Below are 22,291 nucleotides of genomic sequence, written 5' to 3'. Positions count from 1 at the left end.
TAAAATTCATTTTAGTCTTTACCTAATCTACTTCACATAAAATAGTCTCACTTTCTCTTAATTGAAACACTTTGTTCGTATAATGATAACTCTAGTATTGCTTAATTGAACCGACAATAGCTTTTATGTGGGTTGTTCATGTGTTAGATGTTTGTGTCTACCGACTCAAGTCCTCAAAAAAATTACTATTACTTTCAAACCGGATAACCAGAAAAACTAAACCAAACCGACAATAACCAAACCGACAGTTACTTTTTCGTTTGGTTTTAGAAATTTAAAAAATCGACTAGATTGATTTGATTTTGATTTTAATCAATAACCGATTCAAACTGAACCACGAACACTCCTAGTCACCCCTAATTGTTACAACATACATACAAAATTTTATGGCCGCAAATATCCTTTTATTTCCAGTAAACCCAAAAAAATAAAAAATAAAATAACCAAACCATCCTAAAATGTATATAATTACAATCAAATTCAATTTTTTTTTTTGAAATAATGTATAAAATTATAATAAATTCCAAATTGTTTGACTTCTGCAGGAAGAAGATGTCTAGTTGATGGCACACGTACAAGTCAAAACGACGAAAAGGCCCTCGGAATTCTTCAAATTTTCATTTCTTCTCCTTCCTCTTACAAACCCTAGATAGAATCTTATCACGCGATCGATTTCGATAGCAGTTCGATCTTATTCGACTGCTGATCCTTAAGCTTTCTGTTGGAACTTGCAATTTATTCAGCTTCTCAACAGTTGTTTGCTGAAAAAATGAAATTTTTATAAGATTTGATCTGACGGAAGTTCAGATATAGCTGTGGAATGGGCAGAAGTAGAGTTTTAGCGATCATTTTCATATTGTTAATCGTTTCAGCAACTTCAAACGCGAAACTATTCAATTCCAGAAAGTTAGTTGATTTAATACAAAGCACCAATTCATCTTCTGAACAAGTAAAATTCCTCTCTTTGCATTTTCTTATGTATGTTTTTGTGATTTAAATGTGTAATAATTTGTTTTTTAGATGGAATTATTAGCTAACAGTGAATTGTTTAGGTATATGGTATAGTGAATTGGTGATGTAGATACATCTACTAATCTACATGTGTTGTCATTCATTTGTTTCAATGGAGTTAATAGTTAGAAATAAACTTTTTTGATGTATATGTTAGTGAATAGGTGATATAGATACTAAGACTGATTTTTATCTAGATTTCTGCATCAAATACTCCAGTTGAGGGTGAAAAGGAAGTCAATGATAACAAGTCTGTAATCGCAAAAGAGAAGCCTGGAAATCCTAAGGGAAACAATGATCCACCAAAAACCAGGCCAGAGGAACTAAATTCAACTATAGTCAATGATGGGAGATCACAAACTGAAAAACAAAAGCCTAAAGATCCTCAAGTAATCAATGAAGCACCTAAAGATTTGAAGGACCAGAATTCAACTGTAGTCAATGATGGAAGTTCAAAAGCTGAAAGTGAACAGCCTAAAGATCCTCAGGGAAGAAATGGTCCAACAAATATTGATTCAAAAGAGCCAAATACCACTGTAGTGAATGGTGGGAGCTCTAAAGCTGACAAAGAGAACCCTAAAGATCCTCAGCCTCAGGGAGGCAATCACTTACCAAAATTGGATCCGGATGGGTCTAAAAATGATAAAAATGTGACTGTTGAAACCCCTCCACCTGTTGAGAAGAAGGAGAATGAAGAAAAGAAGAAAATAGATGAAACAATAAACTCGGAAGTGAACACCAATGAGAGCTGTCAGAAGGCTACAAAAATGTGCAGGATTGGACAAACACTGCTTGCATGCATTCAGACACCCCAGAATGGTAAACTTTTTCGCTCATGAGACACACATGTTTCATTGAATAAGAAATTTGACTGAACTTTTATGGTACTGGTAAACCAACTGATATGTACTGGATTACAACTGATTACTAATTGCATCTTGTTTTAACCTGAAGAGTTTGAAGCCTGATATTTCTCTACATAGAGCTATAGGAAAAGCTAGACTGACATCATACTGATCACTACTATCTAATATTTCAGTAGGGAAACATTTAAAGCTTGCACCTAATATTATCCTTTGGAGCTTGGCGGCGCTTGCTGTAGTTTATTCACAGAAAAAGGTTTCTCCTGATATGTTTAAGATATTTTTATTTCCTTGTGAGAGATTTTATTTTTGAAAATAAAATATTAGTATTAGTCAATTGAATATAGCATTTTGTCTAGGATTATTTATTGAAAGAACCTAAAATCTAAACATTATGGCTTATGAGATCTTAAGATATATCTCACCCCCAAGGCCTAGCTCAAGTGGCAAAAGGTGGAGGATTTGTGGTTTAGGTCGCAGGTTCAAGCCCCACACCATGCAAAGCGAAGCCCGGTATTTAAGTGGAGAAGGGTAGAGGGGCGGGCCCATTATCCACCGAGTTTAGAAGACTGTGATTGGTCCAAAGGGCGGGTCACAGACGGATTTCTCAGTTATCAAAAAAAAAAAGATATAGCTCTAATACATTAAAGTTTGAATTAGAGCATCTTTCTTGCTGTCTTATAGGACCCTGCTCCCACATCCCAACTCATCACCTCAAAAAAGAATGGTAAGAGAAAGTGAGAACAAGGAGCAACATAAGTGTGGGCGGCACTTGATTTTTGTCTGTGTTTAGATGCCTTCCTGAAGAATAGTTCAAATTATCGTGTATATGTAACTGTTTAAGAGCTAATTGTCTAATGATAGTTGTTTGAATCAATCAAAGAATTCTCAATAACATTTGTTGAATATGTAAACGCATATGCTTTTATACTGACCTAATTATTTTATTAATTGGCAACTTTTATACTGACCTAACTGTGGAGCGGAATTTTGATCTGGAGTTTTGGCAGAGAAGCACTTGTCATTGGAGTGCTGCGTGAGATATGAATACACGAACTGATATACATATTATACTTGATAGGACTAGGGCAGGACAAAAGGATTATTTGCAAAAACTTTTTTTTTTTGAAACTGGTAAGGTTGAATTCTTCAGCATTACGGGTATGGTGGCTACCTCCATAAAGGGATAATTATAGATTTCCTATCAAATCTATAATCTGAGATTATTTGCAAAAACTTCTCATACAACATGACTTTTTTCTGCATCGGTGCATAGGGGAGAGATTTGCTATCCTTACTAGAATTTAGCATGAACACTTCATTGTGTATTGAGCTTCCGGGGCTTTGGTCTAGTGGTAAGAGCTCAACGGGTGATGTGTGGATTAGCGCATTTCATTGTTCGAACCCTACCACAAACAAAAGTTTTGTATTTAAGTGGAGAATGTAGAGGGACGGGTTTATATCCACTAAGGCCTCACTTGTTTCATTAAGATTCAAACATCTAAATCTGAATGCACATCTGAATATTAAGATGTGTATTAAGCTTCAGATGTTTAGGATAGCAAATCTCTCCCCTATGCACCGATGCAGAGGGACGGGTTTATATCCACTGAGGCCTCACTTGTTTCATTAAGATTCAAACATCTAAATCTGAATGCACATCTGAATATTAAGATGTGCATTAAGTTTTAGATGTTTGAATCTGGAGATCTAAATACTAAATAATTAAGAATGTTTATCTTTTGAATGTCTGAATGTATAAGATTTGCCTTTATTTAAAAGTTTATAAATATAAAATTTTATAAAATACTAAATTAATCTAATACTCTATCAATAACAACAAATTATAAATTATTTTGGTGGTTGGTGGTGGTGATGGCTAGTGGTGGTGGTTGTCGGTGTCGATTAGGGATGTTGTTAGTTAATGATGGTGTTGTGGGTTGTAGATAGTGTTGATGGTGGCTGGCAATAGTGGTTGATGGTGGTAGTTGGGGCTAGCGATTAATAGTTATGGTGGATGATAGTGTTAGCTAATGGTGATGGTGACTGATGACAGTGGTTGGCAATATATAGTGGTGACTAATAGTGATATTTGTCAATAGTGATTGATGGTTGTTGTGATAATGGTGATTGGTGGTGATGATTGTAAATGGTGGCTAGTGGTTGTGGTCAAGTATGGTGGCTAGTGGTTGTGGCCTAGTATGGTGGCTAGTGGCTGTGGCCTAGTATGGTGGCTGGTGGTTGTGGCTAAGTATGGTGGTTGTGGGGTGGCAACAATGGTAGTTTACAATGGCTGGTGATGTCGGTAGCGGTGAATGAACAAAATTGATGAACTGCGATCTTTGTAGAAATCTTTGAATAAGCATCCTAATGATATTTAAACTTTGTTACATATCTTAATTATTCAGATGTATTCAAACCCATTAAATGGTTAAAACATTAAACAAAACATAATGGTTAAGATCTTAATGATTAAAATTCAGACCTACAAATCAACGGACTTAATAACTGAAATTTGAATGATTATGATTTAAGACTTTAATCTAGTGTAAACAAATTAGGTCCAAGTATCGAACCGTGCATCATTAGCCCTTTGGAGTTTCTCAGTTGCCAAAAAAACTTCATTGTGTACTGATATAATATTGCTATTGATGATAGGGGCTATTGTCGATAGTCTCAGGTTTGCGTCTTACTCGTTTATGATGGAACTTAGATTATCTGTACCAAGTTGCATATAAAGGCGTGAAACCTCTTTATGATGAATTTGAAGACATGAGCTATCCTCTCCTCTCAAAATTTCCATTAACACTTGCCTAATGCCCATTTATTTTCACTTAAACAGTGTTTTGAATCCATTAAGTGTTTTTTTCCTTCTTCAACCACTTATTTGCTATGAATAAATCTGGTTCATTCAGATTTTGTACGTAACTTTAGAATCATTAACATGTTTGCTTAAAGATTTCATCAAAGGTGACCTTTTACTACCACTACACAACCACCACGACTAGTGTCCACCGCACAACCACTATGGGCTGTTCTCATTGCCAACCACCACCCCCAGCCACCTCAATAACCACTACTAGCCACCACCATAAACTACTACCACCAACCATCACCTCAAGACCATCATGGTCACCAGCTAGCTTTTAGAGTGTATGGCATCAAACAATTTTTACAATGAAGGTGGGTTAACATTTTCTCTAATATTTTGTGAATACTATATTAATTAGTATCTTTTTTGTTTAAACTGTTTAGTTAGTATTTTATTTTGAATTTTATATTAATTCATTTTTTAAAAACAAAAGATAAATTATACTTATTAAGATAATGAGAAGTCAAAGAATCTTATTCATCTAGTTGCAAAATTTATAAACACATCTTGATAAGCAGATCCATATTAGGATTCTAACATCTTAATCTAAGAAAAAACAAATGGGGACTACAAGTGTTTGATTCATGAGCTGTATTCCTTTTTTCAACCTTCTATCCCCAATTCCTTAATAAATTGCATGCATTGAATATATTATTGGTTTTATTAAGTAGGATCGTTAATAAACTATCATCCTTTGAAGGAAGTAATCAATTGATAACATCACAATCTCTTCAAATAGGAAGGTATATGGGCTCTTTTTGCAGTTGGTCTTCTTCTATTGTGGGTATAACTTAATTCTATCCTTATTTTACAGGAATTGTTCCATGCACTTCTGTTTTTTGGGTTTCTTCTGAATTGATTGATTCCTTACGGTTGATCTTCTTGTCTTTTTCTTTTGTGCTGGTTTATGATCATGCCCAAGTGCACAAGCAAATTAGGAAGTCTTTAATATTTTAAAAGAAAGGAAAGAAATGGATGTAGAACTGGAAAACTAAAAATTAAAGAGAGTGAGACCTGAGAGGAACAGAAGAAATACCAACTTAATTACAAAACCAAGAAAACAAAACTAATGGAGAACTGAGAAACCAAAATTAGAAGAGAGGCAAAGCAGAACTGAAGAAGTCAAAAACTTTTACATTTCAGAAAACATAATTAAAATTAGAAATAAAAGGAGGAGAAAAATCAAGGATGGAAATGAATGTCCTTACATAAATGTTCCCTTCAATTCATTGCGAGATCGGGGAACTCCCGCACGTAAAGACGGAACTACCATAGAACTTCCCAATTAAAACCTACATAAATGTATTTGCGAGGACAACTTACGTGATGATCCTATTGATCAGGGTGTTGATAAGCATAGAGAATAATGGATATAGATGTTCTAAAATAAAAAGAAGGTCCAACATTACCAGTTTCAAAAAAAAAAAAGGCCTCTACTTTTATCAGGATTTGCATCAGTTCAATCACAATTTTATTTCCTCCAATTGCTATTATACTGGGAAAATGAGCCTGAAAACATAGAAGTATAGTGAGCAGAGAGAGTGAGCAACAAGTATCTCATCTAGAACTTGAAGTTTCTCATCCCTTGTTCCATTAGACTGTGATCAGTGTATTTTTCTTTGCTACCATGCCAATATAACAGAGGCACAGACTCTCTCTCTCTCTTGGTGTGTAATTCACCTTTCTGCTCGCTCTCATTGACCTTGCAAATAAGCTTTATATTAGTCTTGTCATGGTAAGTGAAATATGTCATTGATATCTGTGATAGGTTTGCTTTTTATAATATACAGGATCTACTGAATTGTTACTTGTGGTGCAAAATGAAGGGGAAAAAGGAGTCAAAGTAAATATCAATATCCAACCTCCTCTAGATGGTTCTCCACAACCTCCTATTGAAATACCCAAACATCAAGTGGAAAAGGTATATATACAATCTCTTGATATTGACTTGCCCCCTCCCTTCCCCAGCTGAGGGTCTATAGGAAACAGCCTCTCTACCTCCAAGGTAGGGGTAAGGTCTGCGTACACACTACTCTCACTAGACCCCCACTTTGTGGGATTACACTAGGTATGTTGTATCTTGAGGTGATACTGTAAAGAGAAGAATTAACTTGGGCATATCGCACGCATTTGAACTTCTACTGTTACAATGACCAACTGATTACTGCTACCTGTGAATGGATGTAATATGTTTTTGTTTGTCTGTTTGAGAATGAATGCATTGTCTGGCAAATGGAATGTAGAATTGGAAGGGAAATATCATGCCACCTATATTTTAGCTGTTGGCCTAATTTTGTCTTTTTGGCTTAAAAACAAGTGCTTAAAGCACTTCTATACTTCACCAAATACTACAGAAGTGCTTCAAAGCTATTTTGGCTTAAAAGCACATAAAATAAGCCCAATCCAAACAGAGGCTCTAATTGTCTTAGTTCCAATTGTTTCTTATCTATGTTTTTTAAGCAGCTCAAATGTATTATATAGGAATTCCTGTGAGGAGTTTTTACTTACAGTTAGTTTATTTCTTTATCCAGCCTTACTGTTGGGGTTATATTCCACAAGGGATGTTGGGTAGAATTCTCAATTGTTCTTCTCAGGGCTCTCCCAGTGAGGTCCCTTATCACAACTGAACAGCACTAGAAGGATCAGTCTTTTCTTAGGATTTAAATTACAGACCCACATATACATATTCCTTTCGCTTCCAATCATGGAGATATTATGAAACTTCTATTTTTTTATTTTTGGGGGGGAGGGGGGGGGGGGTTTGAGGAACGGTTGTAGTTCAAATGTAGGAATGGGATTTTAAGAGGTACTTTTATCATTTATAGTAGCTCTGTGCATCGTTGCTAAAATCAACTGTATCTAGATATTAGATGGTTTTTAAAGTGAACATATATGTTGCTGGAGTTACAAGGCTGTAAAGTTGGGCTGAAAGGCCTGCATGAATGGGATTGAGCCCCACCAAAAAATTGGTTTACAAAAGGATGGCGACTAGCAAAGGATCGTTTAGATTATGGTTTCTTGTCTTCTAGGTATTAATGGGATTTGACATCTTAACAATCTGACTGGGATACTCAAATTTCTTGTGTATGTGATGTAACTAGCAAATTGGAGGTTTGAATTGAACAAATCATGGATTAGAGGGGAATAAAGGTAGTAAAGTTTAGGAACAACTCCATTTTGATAAGGAGTTTACCAATTACTCTTAGTGTCTCATAGACGTCACAATTCAGGTGGAGTACATCACATATTCCCCACCCTTCACCAATGAAAATCTCACGGACTTTCTCATTATAAATACTTTTATCACTATCATGAAGGCATCCCTGACTGTTTGATAGTATAACAAGATGGAGCAGTTTCTTGATTCAATGACGTCATTCTTATTAGATCTGTATAAAAAATAAAGAATGAACCATTAATAAATATTAGGGGATATAAGATTAAAGTACATCATTCATTTGGCTTCTGTTTTTTCCAGTTCTTTTGGCTGCTGGTGCTACTTTTAAGGGGGGTCTTGGCAAATTCCCTAGCTTCTCAGAGAGGAATTTTTTTTATAATAGCACTTTCATAAAAGCATAATTTCATAAGGCGTCTGAGGTGTTCCCTATCTAGCCATAAAAAAGAGCCTGTACGACGCACTTGCTTAAGAGTTTATTTAAATACTACTGTATAAGCACATCTGGTGCTAACAGAAATAAAATTAAGGAGGTCTAAAATCTGAATTTACAGACACTAGGTTTAACTTGGTCTATTCCAGTGCTTAAAAGAATGGTCTTACATCTGGTTATCAGAAAAAAGAAACAAAAAACGGGTGTTACATCTCAGTGCTTACAAGATTGGGTGGAAATGAACTTCTAAAATCTCAGAAGTTTTCACTTTGGCAAGATTCTCACTCAAATTGGCTACCTTTGGCACTTGGCATTGTTTACCAAGTGCTTTCTGATAGTTGCCTTTTATCCAACCACAACTGCGGACCTCCCAAAGTATACTTCGCTCGCAATTTCGCAATTTTGTACAACCTGGTTAATTTTCCAAGTTATGCCATATGTTGGATGTTTGTTCTAATATTACAAATCTGCTATGGTAGATCGATATTTCATCAATCTTGGGCAAAGGTGCTGAAATAGTGCTGAATGCTGGAGATGCTAGTTGCAGGCTTCAATTGGACAGGCATGTTTCTGTGGAGAACATTCTGCAGCAGGTGTCTCTTTATTCTAAGCGTATGACCCCCATCTATGGTGCATATTTCCTTTTCCTTGTAGCCCTACTTTTTGGCGGGACATGGGCTTGCTGCAAGCTAAGGAAGAAGAGACATCAAGATGGTGTTGCGTATCAGGAATTAGAGATGGGAATGCCGGAATCTGCCTCAGCTGCAAATGTTGTTGCAGTAGATGGTTGGGATCAGGATTGGGATGACGATTGGGATGAGGAGAATGCAGTGAAGTCACCAGGTGGACATACCTATGGGAACATCTCTGCTAATGGCCTCACGTCTAGGTCTTCTAAAAAGGACGGATGGGAAAATGACTGGGATGATTAGTAATAGAACATCCAAGAGAAAAAAAGAACTGTTCTGTGTTACAAGAGGTACATCCACCACGGAAGAGCTGAACGTGTGAAAACTTTTTTTGTAATTTAAATCTATAGTTTTTTTGTCTTTACAAACTTGAATATTCTTTCTCTTAGCACATTCTTTTGACAGTAGTTATTGGGTTACCTACTACAATATGTTGTTACATATGTATTTTCCTTGTTGGAACGATTTTTTAAGTGAAATGAAATATTACACATTATACCTACTTGCTCTAGTGAAAGTCTTTCTTTCTTGAGAATCTCTGGTGTGTGATTCTAATCGTGCCATGTTCAAATGGATAGAAACCCTTATGAAAAATGTGGTTCAATTTTGTTGCTTTAATTCTTAAGGAAGTTCACACTGCTAGCTTTTCTTTGATTAATCCTGGAAAGCCTAAGATTTAGTGGTAAAGAATCTTTTATTTACCACAAATGGTGGAGGAATAAATTTAAAATTAAAATGCAACGCCCTTCGCTTGTAATTTAAAGAATGAATAGTGAAAAGAAAATAAGAGGTTGTCAATCAGTCTACCAAACAGAGCCCATTCATTGCCTTGGGACGGTTAGGCTAAAATGTCCCACATTATCTGGATTGACTTGTTTTAGGTGTTTTTAAGTCAAAATAACTTTTAAACACTTATCAAGTGTTTGAATAGAATTTAAGCCTACTTATAAGCACTTGTTTTAAGCTAAAATAACAAAAATAAGCCAAAAAAGATAAGTTAGAAACCCTAACTTATGACTTTCGGCTAATAAGCCAAAAGCAATAAGTCAATCAAAACTAGCTTTGAATATGATTTTTTTCTTTTTCAGATTGACTTGAACCATAGTTAACTATTGATTGATACACCAAACTTGTAAAAGTTTGTACAACAGATGAGGGAACACATAACTACTTTATACACATGTACTACATATATACTGGTCTTCTTTGTACCATTCAATTTTATCATTATGTTGAGAAAGCTAAAATTGAAGTCTTATAGTACAATCTTCTTCTCCCTAGAAAATGGAGTAAGAAATATTGCACTCTTCTAAGCTTTTTTTACTTTTGTATTGTTTACATATGCCCAAGTCATCACTTTATGCCCATGAAATGAATAAACAGATTGAAGGTTATATAAGCTTTGTCCCCACTCATGAAAGATCTTTAATAAAGCAAAGACATATAGCACTAGTAGATTAGTGAAAGTTTAACATGGAGTCTCCATCATTGTGTCCTCATAAAGGAAAACCCCTAAAGAGAAAAGAATTGAAAGAAAGAAAAAAAAATCATGTTGCTCTCTCTATACACTGTCCAAGATACCTTTATTTTCTATCATGTAATAGTGTTTCACTCTTTAAAGACATTCAAATTTTATTTTTTGGAACACTAGGAAATTACGCATCTGTTTTTCATAATTGAGTCTCTTGATCATGGTAGGTATATTATTTAAATATTTCCCAAGCATGCAACTAGTGTATTTCTTGTATCATAATCTATCCAAGGAGTAATTATGAGTAGAACAATCATGGTAGGCTCTGCCATAATGGTTTATGATGGCCTTTAGAACTATTTCTTGTTTAGGCATAATGGTTATTAACTAAGACCAAATATGGCTAAGTGTTTCAATAATCATTTGAACTTGCACAAATAATGTTGTTTGTTGGACAAGCAACATCAATCGTGCTTAAACCACTAAATACTCCCACCGTCTCTATTGACTTGTCAAATATTTCCTAATTTGAATTTCCTTTTCCTTGTCATCTTTGACAAATCAAGGAAGGACAATTTTTTTCTTCCTATTATACCCTCAATTTATTAACATTAAGTTAATGTCTTTGAAAAATGTACTAGTAAGTAAATATGCTTAAGACTATCAAATAACAGGGGTAAAATGGTAAACTCACTATATTAATAATTATTTTCTTAATAAGTGTGTCAAATTAAAACTTGACAAGTAAAAAGAGACTGATAGAGTTTTAAATGGAATGAATGAATCTCAATGGTCAATGGTGATTTGAAATTTAAACTTACAAGGTTATTCATCTTTATTGTTGGCATTTAAAATTCACTTTTACATTAAAAATACAAAGCTCTTTATTGTTTAAACAAACTTGGCATGATAGCAACCCATTTTCATGCACATGGGACAAGTGCAGTTAAGGTCCCCCCACCCCACCTAGTCTTCAATTCATTCTAGTAAGAATTGATATCGAAGCATTCATTATTTCACCAACCTCTCCTACTTTAACATAAGTGTGCTAGTGAATGGATTCTTTCTCATTATTCAAGAAAGACATTTTTGTTTGCAAATATAAAAAATAATGGTCACATTCTGATAAGTAAAATTGAACACGCACGCATCTTACGTGACATAATACGTTTAGGATGTGAATTTGAATTTTCACATAGGACGCATGTGTTTACTTGTTCAACTTTATACAAATTTAAGTGGTTGTTGTATACTCAAAGTTAGGGAGCATAGATGTCAGCTAACGTCAAGTTAAAAGGGTATGTTAATGTATCATGACTCTTTTTTCTAGGCATAATACATAAACATGACCCTTAACTTGGCTTCAGCAGACAACTATGACCTTTAACTTTGGATGTGCGCAAGTAGACACTTAAACTTGTATAAAATTGAACAAATAAGCACATTTACCCTATGTAGCATCTTTCATGACGTCCTACATGTATTATGTCACATAAGACACGTGTGTCTACTTGTTCAATTTTATACAAGTTTAAGTATTACTTGTGTACACCTAAAATTAGAGGACATAGATGTGAACTGAAGCCAAATTAAAGGACATATTTCTGTATTATGACTCTTTTTTTTATGTTAGGTTACTGCTCATTAGCATTATCTAAAATGGCTGGATGTGTTACCAAAATGATATCCAAAGTGTTAAAGGAAATGAAATGCCACTGAGTGGTGGGCTACTTTGATGTTTTCATTTCATTAGGAATCCATGTGGGTCTTCTTCTATAAGAATACAACTGATGTATTTTTTTCAGCTTTGTATGGACAACAACATCAAACAAGCACAAGACAACAAGTTGGATGTCTGAATACTATATAAAGACAATGCCAGTCTATCCAAATCTAACAAGGGTCCCAAACTGGAGCTGGTGAAGAGGAATCCAGTTATTTAAATAACATATAAAGATTTAACATGTATGGATATGACAAAATAACAAGAGGATAGTGACCTTCTCCAAATGTAACAAACAAAACTGAATTCCTGTTCACCACATGACTCATTCTCTATAATCTGGTTTTCCACAAACACCTTATAACATTACTCTATTTCCTCTGGACTTTCTGACGGACATCGAATTAGCTCCAAAATTTTGATCACCTCTTCCATGTCTGGTCGATTGGATGGAACTTGAGATGCACATATTAAACCAAGTTTCACAACTGGAATTGCCTCTTCGACAGGGAAGTTACCTTGGAGCCGTCCGTCAATGCATTCTTCTATCCTGCCTTCTTCTAGTGCTCCCCGCACCATGTCACATAATACAATCACGTCATCTTCCATGTACTCCATGGGTCTTTTCCCTGTCACCACCTCAAGAATCAAGATGCCAAATCCATAGACATCACATTTCTCAGTTATCTTCACCGTCTGGCATGCAAATTCAGGAGCCATGTATCCAAGTGCACTCTGAATCTTGCTGCTCAATATGTAACGATCCAAGACTGGTAATAAACGAGCCAAACCAAAATCTCCAACTTTTGTGCTGGCAGAACCATCATCTATGAGGACGTTGGTTGACTTCATATTGTAATGAATTATGTTCAGCTGGTGCAGATAGGCTAAGCCTTTCGCAGTATCAAGAATAATGTTGAACCTTTGCTGCCAAGAGAGACTCCTTTTGGAACTTTCCTCATGGAGTAATTTGTACAAGCTGCCTCCAGATACATATTCATTAATCAGGAGCTGGAGAGAAGGTGTCCAATAATAACCTTCAAGTGCCACAAGGTTCTCGTGCCTGATGCTTCCGAGACTTTTCATTTCCCTCTCAAAATCTTCTTGGGACTTGATCAAACTTGTAATGTTGAGCTTCTTAATGGCAACAGAACGTCCATCTCCGAGTTCTGTCTTGTATACAGATCCAAAACCACCACGTCCAAGTTCATTATCCTTGTTGAGCAGCGCTTGAGTTCCAACAACAAAATCTGCATCACCAGAAAACATAACAAGCTTGCCTAGATTGGCTTCTGTACCATGTGAATGGCTAAAGTCATCGCCACCAGATAAGGTGAAAGTTGCAGCAGAGAGTGCCATAGAAGAGCGCACATGCAAATTGAGAATAGAAACGACCACTACTCCAAGTGCTATGAAAACTGCTGCTCCAATGGCAATGAGAGATGATATACTGAGCATGATTCTCTTATGACCAAGCGAAGTAACAGAAGCATGATTCGGGTCAGATGAATTGGGGTTTAGTACAAGAGGCTTTGGATGGACAGCAGGGCAGGAGTGGTTGAGAACAGAACCACATAGGGATGGATTACCAACAACAGATGATGGAGAAATGGTGTTGAAAAAGCCACCTACTGGAAGTTCACCTTTGAGATGGTTGTGGGAGACATTAAATGTGGCAAGGTGCGAAAGATTGGTTAGTTCTTTAGGTAAGCTTCCAGAAAATTGGTTAAAGGAGAAATCTACCACTTCAAGAATGGTCAACTTAGCAATCTCTGGAGGGATAGGGCCAGTGAGGTTGTTGTGTGACAAGTCCCTACACAATCGAAAATGCAGAACAAATGACTCTTAGAATCACACAGACATAACAAATGCAAACATCATGATGCACATAACTGCAATTTAAACGAAGATAACATGATCGAAAAGCTAAATACAAAAGTTTTCAACACATTGAATAAAAATGAGATGGAAGTGGCAGGAAACTTACAATGAACTTAGAGCAGAGCAATTCGCTATATCTGCAGGAATTGTACCACTCAAATGATTTTCTCTCAGCTTCAGTTCCAGCAATGAAACAGCACTCCCAATTTCACTGGGAATACTTCCGTTTAGTTGATTGTGACTTAAATCAAGAATTCGAGTTGCGTTTAGTTTACCTACAGCTTCTGGAATAGTACCAGACAAAAAGTTCCTGGAAATATTCAAGACCTGCAAGCTACTGATATTCCAAATGGCAGCTGGTATTTCACCAGATAATGCATTGGAAGACAAATCCAAAACTTGAAGGCTTCGATAAGAAGCATCCATGGATATGGACGGATAATCTATATGCCCGGTAAACCTATTCCCCGAAAGAGAAATACTCTCTACACCCAATTCAAAGGTCCAAGAAGGAAGGTTACCAGTCAAGAAGTTGTTGCCTATGTCCAAGATTACAAGGTCATTGCATTTCATCAAGGACCGAGGCAAGCTTCCAACGAAGTAATTGTTTGACAAATTGAGTTCCTTTAGCAATGAAACATCTCCCATAGAGGTTGGAATCCTACCAGAAAGATTATTCGCAGAAAGATCCAAAACCTTGAGGCTTTTCATCTCTGCTATCCAATCTGGAATCTGCCCATTAAGCAAATTTGATCTTAACTCCATATTGGTACAAAAACCCAATCTTCTCATAGACTCAGGAAGTTCCCCATTCAACAAATTGTCACTGAGATCAATTGACTTGAGCTGCACACAGTTTCCAATATTTTCAGGCAGCCAACCAGTAAACTTGTTTTTATGTAAATTAATTGACCTCAAAGAATATAAACCTTCAATTGCTTTAGGAATCTCACCCTCCATTAAATTATCAGAAACATCAAGAGATTGAAGAGAGGTTAAGGACCATAAAGCTGAAGGCAACGGACCCGAAAGGCGGTTGGATGAAAAGTTAACCCTTTGGAGCGTTGAACAAGATGTTAAAGATTGAGGGATTTCACCAGTAAGATTGTTGTTTGCAAAAGAAACAGATTGTAAAGAGCTACATTGTTGAAAAAATTCATCAGGGATTGAACCTGACAAAGTGTTGTGACTCAAATCAATAACCCTCAAGCTAGGTATTTGGGATAAAATGGGATTGATATTGCCAGTAAAGTTATTGTTAGACAAAGACAAAACCTTTAAGAATTGTAACCTCAAGAGACTTCTCCCAATATGTCCAGAAAGAGAGAAATTATCAAGTAAAATCTCAGAAACTCTATTGGATTGAGGATAACAATTTATACCAACCCAATTACAAGGAGTAGGATCATCTTCTGTCCAAGATGCAAGTTTAGATTTAGGGTCAGTGAATCCAGCTTTCAAAACAATTAAACCCATTACATCATCATTGAATGCTGGGTCTAAAGAGTGTACCAGAAATGGAGCTAAAGATAAAACAGTTATTATATGCCACAACATTTTGTCTCCAACAAAAATGAAATATATGGTGAAGAGATATGTAAATTGCATATATAAGAAAACAAAACATAAAGGTTAAAGAATAGATTGAGTGAATAAAAGAAACATTGTCAGTGGTTGAAGATAGAGTAGAAGAAAAAGGGTATTCTGCAAGAATGTGTGTGTGATGGAGAGGAAGAAAAAGGGTGTTTAAGCAGACAAGTTGGAATCAAGAAAGAGAGAAACTTAAAAGGGGGAGGACAGTTTTAGAAGAAGAGAGTGACGAAAGACAGTGAGTAGTGAGAGAGAAAAGTTCATCAAGGCTGGTTCTTTGTTGAGGAGGTGGATTCAAATGATTTTGTATAGTCAAAATTAGACAAGTTTTGGAGTGAAGAGAGAGTGTAACGCCGAAAAAACAGCAATTCTCTCTGCCCACTGCCTCTTTAATATGGTGGACTATGGACACTACCCCGCCCACTATTTCTCCGCTTTCATTTCGTATTTATTACTTTCGTTCTTAATTACTTGTCCACTTTTGAATTGACATATTTATTAAAAAATATATATATTGATATAGTGAGTAAACCATTTTATCCTTATTAATTATGAAATGAATGAATTAAAAACGTAAAGCTTTTTAGGAAGTTTTACCTTTTTCAAAGTAATTAATTGAGGATATAATAGATAAAAAAAAATTATCCTTTCTTGATTTGTCAAAATGGACAAGTAATTAGGGACAACTAAAAAAGGAAAAATGATCAAGTAATTAGGGACAGAGGGAGTATTGAATTTGTAAGAAAGTGTACACCTATTAAGAAAAATATTTAATAATATAAATTATATTCTATTTTTGGTAGTTGTTATTTGTGAAATAATAAATATAATTTTGTCAGTAGTATTATTTATGTCATAGAAAATATAAAAGTTCATTAAAAAAAGGCTAATTATGGAAAAAAAATTAAACATCCATCTTAAACTTCAAACAATTCAATTATTTTGAACAATAAAAAAAAACCCAAAAATTCACTTATACTTGCTGCGAGGTTGGAAAATAATATAAATAAATACATATTAATTAGAAAAAAAATTCAAAAATAGCAAACGTAATAGATATAATAAGGCTTTATTGCTATAATTTCGATAATTGCGCTCCATATTTATGATTGCTATGGAGGCGAATTTTGTATATTTTTGTCTGTTTGTACATTTCACTTGTGAATATACAAATAGGGTAAATATATACAAATTATGTATTTATACATTCATGAATTTTTCAAAATTTCATTTGTATATTTCGCTTGCCAATATACAAACAAGGTAAATTATTATGAATTTTTCATAAATCGTATACAAATAGCTAAGGTAAGCATATACAAATTTTTGGATTTATATAGTCAATAATAGAATTATAAAATTCTGTATTTATACAAATCAGACGAATTATACAAATCAGGCGAATTAAACAAATTAGGCGATAGCAAAAATTGGGAAAACTGAAGCCGCAAATTACATTTTTTTAAATTGTAGCAATAGTATCTACTATCTAGTATAGTCTATACGTTTGCTATTCTGCATAGTTTTTCCTATTTATTATTATTTCATTTTTATTCATTCATTATTTCATAAATAGTTTTATTTTTATTTTTCACTTTTAACATATCAAAAAATATAATTATTTATCTGTTAACATGGATTTAAGATTAAAAAATAAAAAATAAAAAAATATTGGAAAAGTCTTCTACATAAATTAACATTAGTGATTTTTTTGGTTTCTCATCCAATTTCCAGGTATTCGCATTAGAGTCCAACCAATTGAATTCGCGCGGCACAGAGCCCCATCCGGGGGAAGCGCTCCCTATCAAAAAACTTTTCATATCAAGGATTCGAATCCGAAACTTCTAATTAAGGGAAAAGTAACATCATTCATTGCAGCACATCCTTTGATGTTCATATTAATGAAATTATGAAAGGGGTTGTTAGATCTTGGTTTAGATATTAATTTTGTTTATAAACTTTTGTATAAAAATATTTCTAGGAGTATTAAAAATAAGGTCAAGTTAAATTTAAAATCTCTTAACTTTCATCTTATGGCTATTAATAACCACCATACATAAAACAACATTCAATTCAATTTTTAGTTGCACATTGAAAACAAAATATAATTTATTGATATTGTCTTTTAAACTAAAATCCAACCTTCTACAATGCAAACGTAATGATAATGAAAGACACCTTCAACTAATTCTAGTCAGACATTTTTTTTCCGATGTTCTTATTCTTTAAAATAGTTCATCACATCTTCAAAACACACGTATTCAAGCAAAAAGAGAAAGAGAAGAAAAAGAGAATTATTTAACTGGCTAAAACAATGTGATAAAAAGGAAATCACCAAATTTTATTTTTTTTCAAAAAGTCAAATTTAATTTTAAGCTATTTATAGATTAAGCAAAGAAAAAACATTACAAAAAATTACTCCCTCCGTTCCTATTTATATGTCACCATTTTTTATTTCACATGTATTAAGAAATTAAGTAAGTTTATTATTTTATCCTTATTTAATTTTTTTGAAGTCAACTTTTCAATTAATGAATATGAATTAATTTATTTTGATTAATTAATTTGACCAATGAACATGAATTATCCAATTAGTTTTTCTATGTTGGTCAAATGTATATTTTCAAGACTAATAACTCACAAAGATAAAATAAAAAAAATATTATAATTTATGCATTAATTTTATGAAATGATAAGTATTATAGACTAACTATTTATAGTAAAAATGACATATAAAAAGGAACTGAGAGAGTACATTCATATCAAGTGGTCAAAGATGATGGTGCTTGTATTTTTGTCCTCAAATATCAACCATCATCTTTTAGGGTCGTTTGGTAAAATGTATTAGCAAAAATAATGTATGCACTAGCTTTGTGTATTAGTAGTCTCTTGTTTGATACACTTTTTTATGCTATATATAACTAGTGCCGATAAAATGAGCCCATATTTTATTAACCCCTTTAATCTGTCCATATTTTAATGGGTTGGGTGAGTAACTTTTTAGATGGGTAAATAATGGGTTTATACTCATATTTAATCCATAGAAATATGGGTATTCATGATTTCATGGGTAAAATATGAGTTAAGCTTTCAACTTTTATTCACTCAAAATTCATGATATCATCAAAAGTGTTGTAACTTCTCTTTTTTTTTTTTTTATGTTCTAATTATTCTTCACTATAATTGAAAAGGTAAAGTCTTTGACCCTCCAAGAAAATATAGATTATATTACATGTACATTTCTTTTGTTAATTATTATTATATTTATTTGTTTAATTTTATATTTGATAACAAATAATAGTGAAAAGTAAGCAAATCATGTATTAGTATTGGTATTGCCTAAAGTGCCTTAAGCACGTTTTGGTACTCACCCCTTGCTTCTACACTTGTGTAGATTCCGAGCCTGGACTTGTGTGATCTCCTTCTTCTTCTCCTTCTTCTTCTTCTTCTGAGTTCATGTAATTACACTGTGGCAACCAAACAGGTCAGTGTAATTACTAGGTTGGTAATTACTACCCTAGTAATTATACCAATTTCAATTACTAAGTGGCTTTCCAAACAGACCCAAAGATTTCCTTGTAAAGATTACAACATTCTTGTGTTCTGGGTCCATCTTAAATTACAATAATTACAACTTTTACTGTGAATAAATTTTGGACACTCCTTACTTGCAGTGTTTTAAGGTACATCATGACTTTTTATACAAATGGAAATTACAGGGCTGCTCTGTTTGGTCTGCAAATCATGCGAGTTGGTGCAAGGTTAGTTAAAATCCAAAGACATATCATTCACCTCTATGATGTTCTTGATCTTAGCTATATTGTCCTCCAAAAGTTTGTTTCCTTCACTAAGCGACTTAGTATTTTTTTTGTAAGTATTGAATTTGGTCAATATTTTGACAAGATGACCTCCGTTAGTTATTTCATCGATTTCGTTGAGTCTGAAAAGTCATATTAAATTGGGTCGCATAGTTTGTTTGCGTCGATGAAATTCTGAACGATTTTTGAGCCACCATCGTGGGATTTCTCACTTTTAGTGAACTACTGATGTAGTGTTGCTGGTGCAACACTGTTCCCTTCTTCGCGTTCGCAAAGAGTAAACTTCGTGGTCTCCGCGTTCACGAGTCTCTTACTGCATTCAAAGGGTTAGCTCCCTAGGCCTTTACGTTCGTGTTCTTCTCGTCGCGTTTGCAAATGGTTAATTCCTTGACAGTAATAAGAATTTATACTCGTTTTAGGAATGCATTTGTTCATTTTAAGACTTAGTATTTTGGCGATTTGGAGAGAAATTATTGACAGATTTGCGTGATTCTTGTTGAGTTGTGTTGGGGAATCGCATGGACACGTTCCGAGGTGGTTGAATCTTTAACTAACCTTGGTAATTTCCATAAATTTCTCTTTGATTCAGCTTTTTGATCCTTGTTGAGTTAATTTTTGGAGGGACTGTTTTGGCTCAATGGTGGCTCGGATTGTACCCATTTTCGGGGCACAACTTTCTTGAGCAGTTTGGGACCTCCTAACGAAGTCAATTTTATGACTCTGTGTGGGGGTTCCACAGTTGCGTTTTTGGGTTTGTATTTGCAAGTTCAAATTATCAATATTAATATGGATATTGTTGTGCTTGTTTTTGCGTTCCCATCGAGTTGTTGATAGCTTGAAAACATTTCGAGGCTCTTCGAAAGGGAAAAACACCAGAGTAGTCATTCGTGTGCGATTTCGGTCTAGAGGTAGGTTATGATTTCTCTTTTTTAGACTTTTCTTAGCTTGATTATGTATGTTTTGAATAGTTGATAGTTATAAATGCTTTAGGATTAGTTAGTAGGTGTATTTTACCTTTAGTGAGATTTATTTGTCATTTCAGATTATTTAGTTTAGTATTTTAGTCGATAAGTCTTAGTTTAGGTTGTGTCTTGGATTGATTGTGGTTTAGATCCTTAGAATGCTCTTAGGTAGTCTGGAAATTAGTTGGTATGCCCATTGATTGCTTGTTTATTTTTTTTGTGTGTGTGTGTCTTTTTTGAGTTATGTTTCGAGTTTATCGCTTTATTGATTGAACTGTTGGGACTGAGTCCTTGGGCTTGGACTAGCTAGAGTTCCAAATTAGTACGACTATCTTATGACGAGTGTCTACCCGGTTGTGTGTTGTATGAATTGATCTGTGAGAATGTTTGGGTTGTGGTGGCATGAAATCATGTTCATGGCATATTGATAACATAATTGCATTTGATTTTAGAAAGAAAAGAGGTTCTTGAATACTTACTATATTTTCTACTGAATTTAGATTCGAGGGAGCAGGATTATTGATTTTCATTGATTTTACTGATAGAGAGAAAATGTATCATTTTTGTCTTATTAGACATATGTTCATAAGCTCCAACAGCCTGCAGATTGAATTTCGTATTTTTGTTACTATTATTACATTTGTAGTTGAGTTGAGGCGGGTTCTGTAGTTATCTTGGGGGTCCACAGAATAGCCGATGAGATAATTTCGATACCTTTTTACTTTAAACATGCATTGGCACATGTGCATATCATTTCATTGTTTGATTGATTGTCGTGTGGTAAAGTTGTTGTTGCCTTCCGTGCCGATAGTTTTGGTTACTTTTAGCCTTATTACCAGACTCCTGTTAGAACTATCATGTTGCTTATTATATATATATTATCTTTCTGAGCTCGACCAGTCTGTCATGTCTACTGAGTATCCCGTATTTTGATACTCATATTACACTTTTGCTTCTTTTTCTGATGCAGATCTTAGTACGAGCCACCCCAAGTGAGCATTAGATCTCCCTTGGCTGTCACAGATATGGATCGTGCTGAGCTCTTAGCGTTCAGAGACTTTTTGCTTTCCCTCTTTTGCACTGACTTGTATTATGTATCTTGATTGGTCAGTTCTTTTGTATATATAGCTTTTCTGTACTTAGTAGCTTCTGTATCAGTGACATTAGGTCTCGTATTAGTTTTCCTTCTTGGTCACTTTTGGGCTTCTTTTGTATATTTTGTATCATACTTACAGATCTATACTATGGCATGTTTCCATATATAATCCATGTTTCCGTTTATTCTTAGTTATTATTAGTTAAATTGTTATCTTCCTCAGCTTTTGGTTTGGGTTTTGGCTTGCTTACTCGGGGTTTATAAGCGCCATCATGACCCGATTTTGGGTCGTGACAACATCTTAATATTTTTGCTTGGTCAATAAACTTTTGTTTGGCCATAAATTTTGAAGTTGAAATTTAAAAATTTAAGTTTTTGAAGTTGTGTCTGAATTTGTAATTTACTTGATTTTTATTGGGAAAATACATAAAAAACCCCCTGAACTTGGCACGAAAACTTACTTTAATACTTCAACTACACGGGTGTTTATATACCCCCCTAATCTCATTTAAAGTGAATAAATACCCCCCTAAGAATACAAAACCAGTCTCACAGTGGCAAGTATATTACACACGCGCCAAGTCATTGCCATATCAACGCCACATCATTGCCACGTCAGAATCGTGTTGGAAATCAGTTTTAAAAATTTATTTTTTTCCTTCCCTTCTTCTTCTCTCTCCCATGTTAGAAATCAATTTTTAAAATTT

The 22,291-nt window shown here is 34.5% G+C and overlaps 2 protein-coding genes and 1 long non-coding RNA gene across 3 annotated transcripts; 2 read left to right on the top strand and 1 right to left on the bottom strand.

Annotated features, from left to right (window-relative positions):
• Positions 1-538: 538 nt before the first annotated feature.
• LOC102592518 (uncharacterized) lies at positions 539-9,545 on the top strand. Its single transcript, XM_006341242.2, has 4 exons — positions 539-949; positions 1,209-1,830; positions 6,537-6,667; positions 8,834-9,545. Exons 1-4 carry the CDS (start codon positions 821-823, stop codon positions 9,284-9,286), a joined length of 1,335 nt encoding a protein of 444 aa, XP_006341304.1. The 5' UTR covers positions 539-820; the 3' UTR covers positions 9,287-9,545.
• A 2,891-nt stretch (positions 9,546-12,436) lies between these two features.
• LOC102592182 (probable LRR receptor-like serine/threonine-protein kinase IRK) lies at positions 12,437-16,086 on the bottom strand. Its single transcript, XM_006341241.2, has 2 exons — positions 14,225-16,086; positions 12,437-14,050 (listed from the first exon to the last, which is right to left on the bottom strand). The coding sequence occupies exons 1-2, from the start codon at positions 15,724-15,726 to the stop codon at positions 12,604-12,606; spliced, it is 2,949 nt and encodes a 982-aa protein (XP_006341303.1). The 5' UTR covers positions 15,727-16,086; the 3' UTR covers positions 12,437-12,603.
• A 3,239-nt stretch (positions 16,087-19,325) lies between these two features.
• Positions 19,326-21,775, top strand: LOC102591850 (uncharacterized). Its single transcript, XR_366838.2, has 2 exons — positions 19,326-19,469; positions 21,459-21,775. It is a non-coding gene; the product is annotated as an uncharacterized lncRNA (long non-coding RNA).
• Positions 21,776-22,291: the final 516 nt, after the last annotated feature.

This window comes from Solanum tuberosum, unplaced genomic scaffold (genome assembly GCF_000226075.1).
Source record: "Solanum tuberosum cultivar DM 1-3 516 R44 unplaced genomic scaffold, SolTub_3.0 scf00023, whole genome shotgun sequence".
Taxonomy (NCBI): Eukaryota; Viridiplantae; Streptophyta; class Magnoliopsida; order Solanales; family Solanaceae; genus Solanum; species Solanum tuberosum.
Note: the sequence above shows the minus strand (reverse complement) of the source record. Positions and strands in the feature narration are given on the sequence as shown.